The sequence below is a fragment of the Amblyomma americanum genome, chromosome 4 (assembly GCF_052857255.1).
Source record: "Amblyomma americanum isolate KBUSLIRL-KWMA chromosome 4, ASM5285725v1, whole genome shotgun sequence".
Taxonomy (NCBI): Eukaryota; Metazoa; Arthropoda; class Arachnida; order Ixodida; family Ixodidae; genus Amblyomma; species Amblyomma americanum.
In genome coordinates this window covers 204,285,773-204,300,041 of record NC_135500.1, presented here as the reverse complement: position 1 = coordinate 204,300,041, position 14,269 = coordinate 204,285,773, and the positions used below count along the sequence as shown (strand labels likewise).

At 45.6% G+C, this 14,269-nt stretch overlaps 2 protein-coding genes across 9 annotated transcripts in view; one reads left to right on the top strand and one right to left on the bottom strand.

Moving 5' to 3' along the window:
* Positions 1-14,269, top strand: part of LOC144129129 (uncharacterized) — a 69,116-nt gene that overhangs the window by 12,891 nt on the left and 41,956 nt on the right. For 3 of the 7 annotated variants that reach the window (XM_077663053.1, XM_077663054.1, XM_077663051.1), the window contains exons 4-11: positions 85-237; positions 617-739; positions 4,296-4,421; positions 5,866-6,003; positions 7,556-7,681; positions 9,083-9,208; positions 11,305-11,553; positions 12,615-12,737. In XM_077663053.1, coding sequence (XP_077519179.1) covers positions 85-237; positions 617-739; positions 4,296-4,421; positions 5,866-6,003; positions 7,556-7,681; positions 9,083-9,208; positions 11,305-11,553; positions 12,615-12,737 — 1,164 coding nt within the window. Of the gene's footprint in view, positions 1-65; positions 238-616; positions 740-4,295; positions 4,422-5,865; positions 6,004-7,555; positions 7,682-9,082; positions 9,209-11,304; positions 11,554-12,614; positions 12,738-14,269 lie in introns of all 7 variants that reach the window. The other 4 variants (XM_077663052.1, XM_077663057.1, XM_077663056.1 and 1 more) reach the window with 4 other exon arrangements.
* Positions 1-14,269, bottom strand: part of LOC144129139 (uncharacterized) — a 51,031-nt gene that overhangs the window by 19,008 nt on the left and 17,754 nt on the right. The window lies entirely within an intron of this gene.

Genomic DNA, 14,269 nt, shown 5'->3' with positions numbered 1-14,269 from the left:
AAAAAATTTTGCCGTGAACAAGCGCCCTTACGTTTTATGTTGTTCAGCGAATGACCAGCCTGTAGAGCGCAATGTTGTTCCCAGGGAATCCAGCTGTCGTCACTTCCGAAAGGGCAGAGGCGATGAACCCGTGCGAAGCTGATTTTGGCGGGTGTGACCAGCTTTGCTACTTCAACGGTCAACGCAAGTTCTGTGGCTGCACGGCGGGCTACAAGCCCAATGGAACAGAGTGCATAGGTAAGATAGAACACTTCACTGACTTTAGAGTGTAATGTACAGTACCATGAGGACACCAAACGAAATAGTGTAAGACAAGCACACAACATTGCATACCCATAAAAATTGAAGGAAAGAAGAGCATATTATCCACATTTCTGCCCCCCTCCCACCCAAAAAAAACAAAACGAAAGGAAAAAACGCTATCGTGAGCCATATTCAAACCCTCGAAAATCTCATTAAAGGACACCAGCACAATGCTAGGGAATCAAAATGCTGCACGTCGTATGCTCGGTGTGTGGATTATGACACTGGGCAAAAAAAAAAAAACATGCTTCATGCATACTTCATGCTGTCTATTATTTCTTCTTTCAAATTTCTTGTTCCTCTTCACTCGCAGATATCGACGAATGTAAAACAGAGAAGAACAGATGCCAAAATATCTGCTTCAACACAGCGGGAAGCTACCGCTGCGGCTGTCCTGATGGGTTCAAACTTGATGCAGACGGAACAACGTGCGTAGGTAATTACTTCGTTTATTATTTCTCTATAATGTATTTATTAAGTCGTACTTAACTGTTAGACATTGATTTCAACCAAGCACTTGCAAAGCAATGACACAGTCATGGCATTTGGATTCGCGAAAGAAACGTTAGACAGCTGTGAGCGTTACTTAAAAAAAAAATGGGTAGAGTTCTAACGTATATAAACTGAGCAGACATGGAAAGCACATGTTTAGCCTGGTTGGCTCATCGCTTTTCTTTGCTGGGTCGTCGAGACGTCTGGCGATGATATTAGACTCAGGTTAAGCTCTGATCGGGGTTAACCCGATCTGATCTGTTCGCGTCGCAAATGGAAGTCAATAAAGACGACGATGCGCAATGAACAGCGCGAGAGTGCGGTGCAGTTTAACACGCGGCGTGATCGGCTGCGGCGGCAGCTTAGTGCCCTCGTGCAGTGGCCAGCGAAGCTGGTCTGTTAGCACCAATATTTATTTTATTTCTGCAGGCTGGCCAAGGTCACTCTCAGAGTCAAGCTTCACACAAACTACGCGGTTGGGTTTTGGAGGAAAAACGCTAAGGCGCCCGTGTGCTGTGCGATGTCAGTACACGTTAAAGATCCCCAGGTGGTCGAAATTATTCCGGAGCCCTCCACTACGGCACCTCTCTCTTCCTTTCTTCTTTCACTCCCTCCTTTACCCTTCCCTTACGGCGCGGTTCAGGTATCCAACGATATATGAGACAGATACTGCGCCATTTCCTTTCCCTCAAAACCAATTATTATTATTATTATTACCGCGTGAAGTTGTGCAGTAAAAACCGTTACAGCTCCATGAAATGCGCCAATTCCGGGAGCTTATTCTAATTCCTTGCAGCTGATGCCTATCGCTATGTGTGCAAGTAAACCCCTGTTACTTTATATCTTGCGCGGGAGCTTATTGCGCATGGTGAAATTTTCATTACTTTGTCCCTACAATGATTCAGTGCAATAATCCATTCGTGTGGTCCGCAGCTCCAATAACCTCGGCATTTACGTGAACCTCTAGTTCAGGTTTGTAAGTCCCGTTGTTGTCTTTTTTGGGGCAGACATGCCTGGAAGCAACTGGACCAGTTGTTAAACAGAATACACCAGATAAACAGACAGGAAAAGCAACCCGAGTCTCACAAGCACCCCCGATGGCAGCACCTGCCATCGCAGAGCAGTGGCCCATCGCTTAATCGCTGCACCACTGCACCGGGAGTGGTTTGAGGACTTACAGGGATCTATGAATATAAACCAGGGAATGACCAATTTCGCATATATCGGCATTAACTCATTACTGCTATAGCGTCATACTCTTAAGGCGGAGCTCCAATTTCTTAAGCATCCCCTCTTTTCTACGTTATAAATGGGGGTTGGACATTTCGGTTTTAAACAAAAATAAAACAATAAAAGTCCGTCGAATTCAGTTTTTAGAAATTCGGTTTTAACCGAAAAATGCCAGTATTACTGGCATGCAAGGCATAGATAGCTCGCTGTTGAATGCAGGTTACACTCGCTTAAACCTGAAATTAAGTAATCAGAAAGCCAGGGGTATGATGAGACGATGGTGCTGGATAAGCAGAAAAAAGAAAATTGCTTTTTGGGGAAAGGAAATGGCGCCGTAACTGTCTCCCATATCTAGGTGTATACTGAAACCGCGCCATGAGGGAAGAGATAAAGGAGGGAGTGAAAGAAAGAAAGAAGTAGCGTAGTGGAGGGCTCCGGAATAATTTCGACCTCCTGCGGGATCTTTAAGGTGCACTGACATCACACAGCACACGGGCGCCTTTTGCGTTTCGCCTCCATCGAAACTTACCCCGCCGCGGTGGCTCAGTGGTTAGGGCGCTCGACTACTGATCCGGAGTTCCCGGGTTCGAACCCGACCGCGGCGGCTGCGTTTTTACGGAGGAAAAACGCTAAGGCGACCGTGTGCTGTGCGATGTCAGTGCACGTTAAGATCCCCAGGTGGTCGAAATTATTCCGGAGCCCTCCACTACGGCACCTCTTCTTCCTTTCTTCTTTCACTCCCTCCTTTATCCCTTCCCTTACGGCGCGGTTCAGCTGTCCAACGATATATGAGACAGATACTGCGCCATTTCCTTTCCCCCAAAAACCAATTATTATTATTATTATTTTCTCCGCTAGCTTACACTCCTCTGACGACAGGGAAGCACCACATCCTCGCCGCCTGCTGGCTCTAAGCGCTGTTTTTTCACCATCATGACCTGCTTAGAGCAGCTTGTCGGTTAAGTACATTTATCAACTTCACGCAGGACACCGACACGAAACCGTGCACGGGCGTCACGAAAAAGTATGTTCTTTCTACCGCGACAATTGGACGCCAGTTCCATCGCTGCCATCAACACGCAGACCACGTGATGCCCTGCCCTCGCGCTCAACCCAGCGCGGCAACCTAACAATAACATGTCAAACTAGTGCGTAGAAGTAAACTTCGACTCGCGTTTTTTTCTGCTGGCTATCTCATTTGACTTGCCTTACTTTTTTAATGGCGATAGCAATTTCTTCTACAAGTAGAGCTCCAATTAAGAACTGTCACTTGCACGATAATTACAGCTAAAGAAGTTGTTCGTGATGAAAAAAACGGCGAGACAGACTTCAACTGACTTTTAACAACTTACGATGCCTGCATTAAATAACAGAAGAAAGGCAACATTTCATTCGTAGAAAATATGCGCCGAAGAAACAAAAGAAACAGAAACCTTGGTTCTGAAATAAGAACCGAAAAATGTTCTTAAAAATGGCCTCGATCCTGGCAATAGCGATTGCCCCAGGCAGCGTAAGGAGACCCTTGCCTAGCTGCCGTTCTTTCCGTTCGACCACATTCTTCGTGGTACTCGCGGTGTCACACTGAGCACCACCTCCGCCACTGTGGTCGATTGTGGCGCTTGTGAAAGCCCTCAAAACTAGAGCGATTTGCTAAGAAAGCTTTTAAGAATTTTTTTATTTAGCGATATGAACCGTACATCAATGAATATGTAGAAAGAGGACCCAGTACGTGATGTTGTAGATTTAATCGATGTAGCTTTAGTATTAATCGTTGATGTTGCACTTTGTCGAATGCCTTAGCGTAATCCGCCTTTTTCGCACGATGTGTCGCCCTCTGCGGACTGGCGAAAATCCATCTGCTACTGGTTGAAAACAAACGCATGGGAGACGCAGGGGCGATCTGGTTCCACGAGGAGGCAGCTGCGCCTGCGAAGTGGCAAGTGTAAGCTTGACAGCTGGCGCCATCTGTCGCATGCGCCTGTCACTAACGTGAACCGCGCATGCGCAGTAGAAGCTGGAGGTTTTTCGTTTTCAACCAGTGGAGCTGGAGGGGAAGAGGTGCGCAAGCGCAGACCGGCCTTGTGGAAAAAATAAAAAAAACGGATTCAGAAAAATAGCCGGGGCATCTTCAGGGGGACATGCGCCGGCGTCTTCATGAGTGCCGACCCTACGATGGTTAGGCACATTTTTCTCCCGTTGTATATTTTTTCTGGCCTGAGAACACAACTTTTATGGTGTTTCGCGCGTTCGCGCGAATTTCTTCTGAACAGATATAGACGAATGCGTGACAAATAACGGGGGCTGCATGGAGAAATGCGAGAACACGGTCGGCTCCTTCATTTGCAAGTGCGAAACCTTCGGCCACGACCTCGCTTCAGACGGGAAAACCTGTATACGTAAGTAGAGTGCAAATAAAGGTAAAGTGAGCACGTAACCTTGCATGGAAAATCATTTTTATGATCTTTGAACCCATTGTGATGCTAAAATTTCGCAGACCAAGATGTCATATGACGAAATTATGCGCGATAATTCGAAGTGCACAGTCAAGAAAAAAAATTGGAAAATTTGTTTTTCAGGAAAGGAAATTGCGCAGTATCTGTCTCACATATCGCTAGACACCTTGAGCGTGCCGTAAGGGAAGGGTTAAAGGAGGAATAATAATAATAATTGGTTTTTGGTGGAAAGGAAATGGCGCAGTATCTGTCTCATATATCGTTGGACACCTGAACCGCGCCGTAAGGGAAGGGATAAAGGAGGGAGTGAAAGAAGAGAAAAGGAAAAAGCGAGAAAAAGGGAAAAAGAGATGCCGTAGTGGAGGGCTCCGGAACAATTTCGACCACCTGGGGATCTTAGAAGACATTTTTGTGCAAAGCAAGGAATGCTAAAGAGTGCACTCGTTCGAAAACAAACTGAAGTGAAGCTAATTGTTCGAAAACTCAGTAGTGGCCATAGCCTGACGCATGCACAACTGTTGCCACAGGAATAAATAGCATGCTTCATACAGAGAGTGCGGCGTCCTTCCCGCTTCGTAGCGTTGCCTCATTGGGTAAATTTTAAGAGCGTTAGCTCGTACTCGTCCCGTTCTCGATTCATTGGGGTCTGCTACCACCTCCCTTCAAGATGGTGGCGCCCATAGAAAATTGATATACCAACCCAATTGTGATTGATTGGTCACGTCATTAGTATATTGAATTGGTGATTGGTGACGTCACTAATTTTGTGACGTCATAAATAACCTCGCGTGACCATGTTCAATCGTTTATAACTCAGGGATTAGCGAGGCCATCATAAAACGAATTAGATATTGGGATCCAACTAGATGATAGAACACGTTGGACACCAAAATTAACTAATGAAGTTAATAGTGACTTGTAGTTAGGCTTATAATTAACCGATAACGTCATTATCTGACTAATAACCAATATCGATTTTTTAGGTTTACAGTTAGTTATGGTTAAGATTAACATGGCGGCCGTGACGTCAGCACTCGGCAGATCCCACTTTCATACCTCAAGGCGACCGGGCACCTACCGCCTTGGGTTAAGGAAAAATGGCCCTCCAAAGATGTCGCAAAACTTTTTCGGCCAAAACTGGTCAAAAATACCCGGCCTCAAGGCGGTATGCGCCCGCGCTCTCCGTAAAATATGGAAAAGTAGCTTACTCAAGTGTTAATACATCGCATGGACGATAGATGGCGCTGCCAAACAGCTGACTCTCGTTACTTCAACGTCTTCCAGACGATGGTGGCATATTTTTTTAGGAAGCCACCGACAATAATCTGAAAAGTGTAAATTTTAGTGCAAGACACCTGTGTGCACCAAGTTCCTTACTTCTTTCCAGCTTACTGGCGAGGCCGTCGTGATTACTGCGAGGTGAACAACGGCGGATGCTCGCACACCTGCCGGTCAGGCAACGGCGCTGCTATCTGCTCTTGTCCCAGCGGATTTCGACTATCTGCAAATAGGAAAACCTGTCGAGGTATATACGTTGTTATCGGCTGCCTGTCGATAAGTACACCATTGTGTTCGCGCAGCTGAACGGAGAAGTTCTATTGCCCTGCTTCAGATCTTACCCCAGCAGTCTCTTTTACTATTTGCATCAAAACATTTCTCAAAAGTTGCTTCGAGCTGCCCTACGCCGCAAATATCGCTTCACTCCTGACAATCAGAAACTCTACATTCTTTCGTTTCAAAGACAAAAACTGGAATCACATAATTGCCTTCAATGCCACCAGCAATGGCGTAACCGCTCTAATATGCTGTAACTAATAATGGCTATAAAAAATGTCACCCCTCTGTGCAACTCCTTTAATACCTATTACTCTGAAAGCAAAATAACCTTCTGTAATGTACGGCAGACAAAAATGGAAGGAATTTTGTCTTATAAACGAAATCAGCCTTGCTGCTGCCCGCAAAAACAAACTCGCATCACGATTCTACTGCCCACAATTCCACTCTTATGCTCAGTCCAAATTCGTTGGATGGCAGATCGGGAGGCATGGACATGCCCCAGAACCCATTTATTCCGCCAATTTAATTTCGTTCATATGATGTTAAGCGTGAAAAATACCAATTACCGGAGTTTCTTTCGCTAGACCGGTTTCTATTTTTGATAAATTCATTATCGTTGCCTCGAATTCAGTTGTCCCACTTATAGAGATCCTCGAGGGAACGAGGCAAGGGTGTAAGGATGTAACAGCTCACATTTTTTCAGTTTTTTTTTCTCTTCTGTTTCTTTAGTTCTTAAGTAACTCGTACATCATGTACGCACATACGGGGCTGGAATTTTTTCCAGACACTCTGCGACTCGTTAGCCCCAGCTTCTATGCGCATACCAAGAAACCGAATGAAATGGGATAAACGTAATTCTTGGTTCATTTCCTGATGACCAGTGGCGGCTGAGTATAGGCGAGCCTAATCGGGAATGCGGAAACCTTACGAAATTGAACGAAACTCACGAGATTCTAAAGGACTCGATGAGTTCTTGTATGACCACTTTTCGTTACGCCGCTTGGTTTTCCGTGCTTGAGAGTTGGAGCACTGACTGAAAATCGCAAAACAGGCAGTGAACTGAAGCACTGACCCACGCATCAATTGTTACTATCGCTGAATCATTTCACTGAGTGCCAAAGGTGCAAGGAACTGTGAGTGAAATCGCATGCGCTGTTTTCCGATATTAAGCGTTCCAAGCGCGCGGTCAACGAGTTCGACTAAAAATGTTAGTTTTGGTAACCAGACATTTATAAGGAACTAACTGCTCATTGACATCCACACAAGAGCAACCAAATTTACTCCACCATAGAGGATTTTCCTAAAATCATCGGACAAAATGTTTGCGAAAACAATGTGGTCGTCTTTGATGGTTTACAAGTTTTCGGGAAAAAAATCTGATTTTTTTGAGTGTGCCCGTTCATCCCTTTACTCTTGCAACATGCGTTAAGCCTGTGCTTGATGTCACTTTGATAATTTCGGAGCGCGGTTTTCTTTTCTCCTAATGACGAAGATTTCTAAGAGCCTTTGTCCATGCCCAGACATCGACGAGTGCTCGCTGGGGCACAAGAAGTGCAGTCACCGCTGCGTCAACTACCCGGGATCCTACAGGTGCGAGTGTAATGCAGGATACCTCCCTTACGACGACAAAGGCCAGTTCTGCAAAGGTGCTGATCAATTTTTGTTATAGCGTTAATTATTAGTTACAAGTAACATTAGTTGGATATAAATTGCGCGATTTTCGAATGTGTTTGAGAGCACCGTCGCCCGCAGAGTGATAAAGGCCCCATTTATTCTTTGGTCTTCGAACGCTATTTCAGAGGAAGCAGAAGTGGCTCAATGTAGGCCGAGCGAATCTCAAACATTTTTCTGCGGCGCTTGCTTGCGACCACCTCATTTATTTCCATGCGTGGCCTTCACCGGCCACGCGGGAGTCTATAGTTTTGTTGTTTCCTTGCCCTGTTCTTTGCCTCGGCAAGCTGACCGGTCGCATTAAATCTTATAAAAAGAAAATGGCAGGCGATCGCCCGAATCGTTGAGAGAATGATGGCGGCTGCTGTGCCCTAACCTAAGGTTTCTTGGCGTTCGTTAAAATACGCCTTTGAGATGCGGTCTTCTAGATGTGGTCTTAGGATGTTCCACAGCCGAGTTGGCCTCTGAGCGGCAAAGGCGACTGTGGCGATGAGCGGGAAGGCATGAGAACGCGCCTACTCAGATATCCACCAATGCTGCACCCCACTGCTGCTGAAATGCATGCAACTCTCATCTGCTCGTAGCCTCCCCTTAACAACAATCGAGCTCTAATGCCACAGTGTGCAGTTTCCACTGATGTTGAATTCGGAGAATTTTCCCTTTTTCCGGGAATTCAAGGAACAGATTTTAGCGAAGGAGAATTTTTGCAGAGTTCCAGGAAATTTTATGAAATGAAAATTTTCCCTTCTTCCGAAATTCAAAGAGCAAAATTTGGCGAACGGGGAATTTTCGCGGAGTTTCAGGAAATTTTATCAACTGAAATGGTTCTACTTTTTTTGCAAATTGAGGAAGTTTTCAAGCTGTTGAAGGGAAAAAGAGTTTGAAAGTGCGTTTTTTTTCTGTTTGGTCTAATCGCGTGGACTTTCGGTTACGCCATGGAACGTCACTGGGGGTTTGCACTTCGCGCGAAGGCTACAGCGCCTTTCCTAACATCATAATCTGCCCCCTTCATCAGCAAAAAGACAGCAAATTCAAATAATCTACAGAATCAGAAAACAGCAGTACGGAAAGAGCAGAAGAACAGGTACAAAATCACTGGACGGCCCCAAGAACTCAAAAGGGCGCCATGTCTTCCGAGGTCAGGGTACAAAACCACCAAGAGAGTATAGCCGCACACAAGGCTGACTCGCACTTTCGTGACAGTACATGGATGTTTAAACAAATAGTGCAATCATTAGAATCGTCATCTTATATCCTTAGAGACGCGCGGCTAAAGATTTCTGTGTTCTTCCAGGCGATGTTTTATAGCTCTTTTAACCGCCGACGGAATGGCTCAAAGACGCGCTCATAGCTGTTTCTTTCATTCTTTTCTCAAGCAGATGTCGACGAGTGCCAGCGCGACAATTTTGGCTGCGCACACAAGTGCGTGAACACACCTGGATCGGCGTACTGCGAATGCCTGAAGGGATACATTCGTGGAAGTGACGGAAAAAGCTGCACAGGTGAATGCGAACACATATCACTATACTTGCTTTTAGAAATCAGTAAAAACCAGTTCAGTTGAACACCTCAAGGATCCCCTCATATATATTACATAAGGGGTGGAAAAACTACAGAAAATTAAGTACGATAGTTGCCACGTGAGTTAAACCTACAAGTTGAAGAATATGGGAAGGAGTGGAATGAGATATGCGAGCTGGTGGTGGGATGTAGCCTGCGTAGTCATGGGTGCTGTAAAAAAAATAAAAAAGGAAAAAAACTCATGTAACACCTTATGCAACTTATGCAACCGATGGTAGTTAAAGGTAACAGACTGCATCCCAAAGGTGGGGAAGCGTAGCAGGGGGCGGCAGAAGGTTAGGTGGGCGGACGAAGTTAAGAAGTTTGCGTGGATAGGATGACCGGGGCTGGCACAGGACAGGGTTAATTGGAAACATGGAAGAGGCCTTTCTCTTGCACTGGATGTATAGTCAGGCTGGTGATGATGATGATTAACAGCGTTAGACTGGCTATGATAACATCTGAAGCACTAGGTCTTTGAATTAGTTTGATCTTGTTTAATTTCCACTGCTTGTTGTTTACCGGTACCTTCTATCAGCGTATGCGCATGCTTCTCTGTGAATGACTCCTGTATTGCAACGAAGGTGGTCACGAAATGTATTTCTAGCGATAAGGTAGCCCAAGGGAGCGGTTCTGCTAATACTGCATGATTTTTGAAGGGCAGCCTTGTCCTTGAAGACGGAGAAACGCGCCGATATAGCCTGCGACACAACACCCGGCGCTGCGCATGATATCGCACATTATTCGATACCACGCCATCCTCGAGCTTTACAGCCCGAGAAGTGATCGAAGACGCTCCGGTCTGCTCTAACAACCCTCACGCTCGTATGAGGCTTTATGCTAGGGATGCGCAAACAAGCCTCAAAACCTCGCCCAGCTTTTCAACATAACAAAACCTCCGAACTACTGCCAAATGGCATTTGAAGAACGAAGCTTGCTTCATGCACTTCTACCTCCACCTGCATGAGTGACACCACTTGGCAACACGTGAAGAGGTTGGCGGCTACCATTTTCTGCCTCCGTCAAGCAGAATGGCTTCTCACGTGTAGAATACAATGGTCGGCGAACAAACGCGGTATGGGTCTCCGCAGTGCCGTACCTTTACATCAGTGTTTGACGACCAGCCCTTATTTACAATGAAAGCTCGACTTACTTCAACAATGACTGGTCATGCAAGCACGCTGCGCATGTTGCAAAGAAAGTTGACGTATGAGCGTCAAACATTTCTATGGCATGAGAGATGTCCGCGTTTTATGGAATGACATCGAAGAATGTTCACCCTCTCATAATAACACATCGTTAGCGTTCCTGAAGCTAAGTCTTAACTGAGTTTCACGAGGTCCGCCAGGAAAGGCTTCTGACACAGGCAGGTGCCCAAAACTATGTATTTAAGGTTCGTTGGGACGTCCAGCAGGACCGGGGTGCGTTCGAAAAGTACAAGCCTCACGATCCACCACAAGCGGGCCGAACTGGGGTAGTACAGAGAAGGGCATAACGCCGGGTCAACGCTTCGTCAACGTCACGAAGCGTTAAAACTTGGTTGCCGGCATTTTTATAATGTTATTCCTAAGGTGGCCTAAGGTTCGTAAAAGGATTTCCATTCGGTACGCTAACCATTCCAGAAAGGAAAGATTGCACTGTGTATATTGAATTTTTTATATCTGCTCTTAAATATAGTTAGGTTCCCTCAGCTGCAGGTAAATTCAGACTTTACGTTCAACACGCGAAACAAAGAAAAGTGATAAAAAAAGCAGCACGTCATGCCAGTTCCGCTTTCCAGGTTTTGTAGGTGGCCATCTTCACTGAAAATCCTGTTATCGTGATGCTGAATAAAACGAGTAAATTGTCATGGCCTGTTGCAAAACGTGTCGCTGTCGGGGACATTTCGGCAGATGCTGCGATTGCAGTTGCAGAGGGCCCTCCTCGCACACTGTACTTGGAGATCGTGGAACATTTGTTGCCGTGAAAAAATCTTCGCTGTGACGCGTGCCCCAGAAACGAGTGCCTTGTCACTAACACTGCTATCCGCGCCTTGCAGACATCGACGAATGCGCCAAAGCGGAGGTGCTCAAGGAGTGCCCCGGCGGTTGTGTGAACACAGAAGGCAGCTACGAGTGCGTCAAGATTAAGACGCACGAGGACGGCTATTACCCCGAGACGGAGGATGGTGGTGAGGAAGGATCCGGATACGAGGACACGACCACCTTCCACTACGACGGAGAAGTCTACGATGTTCAACACACAACGTGCCAAACAGGCTTCCAATTCACAGAAGATGGATGCAAGGGTAAGGCTAGTTGGTTCATTTCAATAAAAGATACGACTGCGCGAATAAGACAGGAAAAGAGACATAGAAACGAAAACGACGCCATGGGCTAAGTTACACAAAACTGCAGCATCTTGCTTACTTTGCATGAACAAAAAACAGAGCCCAGGGTAGAAGAAATGGCCCGTAGTAGAACGTTCTTGCGGGCTAGTTGCTTCACCTCAATGAAAAGGATGATTGGTACTCAGGGAATGAAAGGCGCTGTACGGTCTCACATCTCGGTGGATTCCTCAACCGCGGCGTGAGGGAAGGGAAGAACGTTGGAGTGAAAGAGGAGAGAACACATGAGCGTGTGGCGATGCGGGCTGGCGGAGTAGCCGTGAAAAAACAGAGGGTTCCGGTGGAGTATTACCATTTATCGCCGCTATATACCACTATAGACAGAAGCAAAGTATGCGCTGTTGGTGGCTGGCGGTAGCGATGTATAGTGGCGGCACATGGAGGCTAAGATAAGCTAAAGCGTTCTAGTGGAGATACGCACCACTGCGCTCACTATGGCCCATTTTTGCTGTTTTAACAACAGCAGGAATTTCAGGAGCAGAGCTTCGAATATTAGAAACTGTAGGTGCACGAACGAGTATATCAGTCTGCACTGCCATCCCGCTTCTTGTAGCGCACACGGACGGCATGCAAGCTTGAAAAGTCATGCCTCAAATTTTTAAAAGAGCCACAATGGCGCGACATACTTGCACGTACCAGAGGTTCTGCTCAAGCACACTTCTTATGTTGCTTTTAACTCCCGATTAAGCTCTGATGCTCTTAAGCTCGATTAACCCGATTTTATCCTCTGAGCACTGCTGTCCTCTGAACTATGTGATGGAAGGTTCACGATCAGTTCTTTTTCGCAGTCATCTAGCTTATTGCACCATCATTTAGCTTGCCTAGATTCTGGACAGGTCTCACGATCATACCTCTTTGCAGTGTTAAACGGGCATAATATTGATACACATGGAATGTAATAGGGATCTGTCACTGTTCATCGGGGACATTTCTCGTAATTTTTTTTCATTACTATTTTTCAGACATTGACGAGTGCGCCAAATGGCCGACGCCTTGCATGTATGATTGCGAAAACACACCAGGCAGCTACAGGTGTTCATGTCCAGCTGGCTACATGCTGCACGTCGACCAGAAACACTGCATCGGTGAAGGGCATCACCTATTTTTTGTTGTTGTTGTTGTTACACTCCATCATTTTTGCTGCGTTAACATGAATGTCTTGGAGGCGCGCTCCGTGTGATAATGGATTAAGACCAGTAGCTTGAGTGCAAGCTGACGAGCGCGTCTTTTTTTTTTGGTGCGAAAGCATTATTAGGCTCCTACCGTGCAAAATCGAAAGGTGGACGTGAAGCCTCTGAGATACCCGCAGAAATAAAATAAATATTGCCGCGACAGGATATCTAACCCATGGAGGCGCGAACACAACCGCTTCGCTGGCCACTGCACGAGGGCCGCTTGTTTTCCTTATTTCCTCTTCACGTTCAAAAAAGGTTACAGCAGTAGAAGCGCTGTGTTCGTCACTTCCCTGTCTGTCCTTGTCCGTGTGCGCTACTAGTGCCCGCTTCAATGGATTACCAACTAGCCCAACAAAGGACTATAGTAGCAGAGCAAAACAACAATACCATTACAATAATATTTGAAGCGGCAGCAGGAGTTGAGGCTGCGCTGCGACTTAAAAACGCTTCATGTTTCCAATATCTTTCAACACTGGCATCCATTAAGGTTGCTAGCTCTGAGCATTATTCTCAACTTTTTGAAAAGCCACACTTTCGATAAAATACTCCCTCGCTGAACGAGCGTCGATATCTGTGAGTCTTATAAATTGAAAATTGGTTTACGAGGAAAGGATTAAATGACGCAGTATAATGCATAATGTCTCATTGTGTTAGACACAGTGAACCAAAGGACCGCAAATTTGAATAATATTCACCGTTTCGCAAAACATGGAACATTATCGTGCAAAATTTTCCCACACTGCATTTCTGCTGCGCGCTTTCCATTCATAAAAAAAATAATAATCAATAGCAACCATTGGAGCTGAGCCTGCCCACTGTCCTTATTAGTTTACTGCACTTTTGGGGATTTTTATACGGTTGTATTCCAGTAATGGCCACCATAACATTGCTCAAAAATATTAAAGAAAAGGTCGAAGGCGGATCTCTAATGCATTGCATAAAAAGAAAACAGCACTGGCTGCTAGAGATGCGGGCTGAACAATGCAAGAGACACCCCTATGCGTAATTATTGATGTGATTATCGTCATCATTTATACCTGTCTAAGAAAAAATCGAGACCTTGAAACAGCGAGTACAGTACAGTAGGGGATGGTGTGCATGAAGAGCTTTACGCAGATGGCGGCCCTCTGTAGAATGCAGCCATTGGACACAGCAAACAGGAAAGAAGAATGAAATAGGTTGAGAGGATGCAGTCCACAGCGCTAGACTGTGCTTGTCCAATTCTTCGTTGCAGACTCACAGTAACGAGCTTCGAAGTGAGCCATTTGAATAATTAGCCAGTATTAACGGTCTTTATCAATATGCGCTTTACTATTATTCATGGCAATCATATTATTTTATGTGCTCCAAATCCACATTATTTGCGTACTCACCAAAAGTTATGGCGCATTATACGCAACATGTTGCATTTCTTTTTTTCCATTTTTACCCGGTAAAGTATC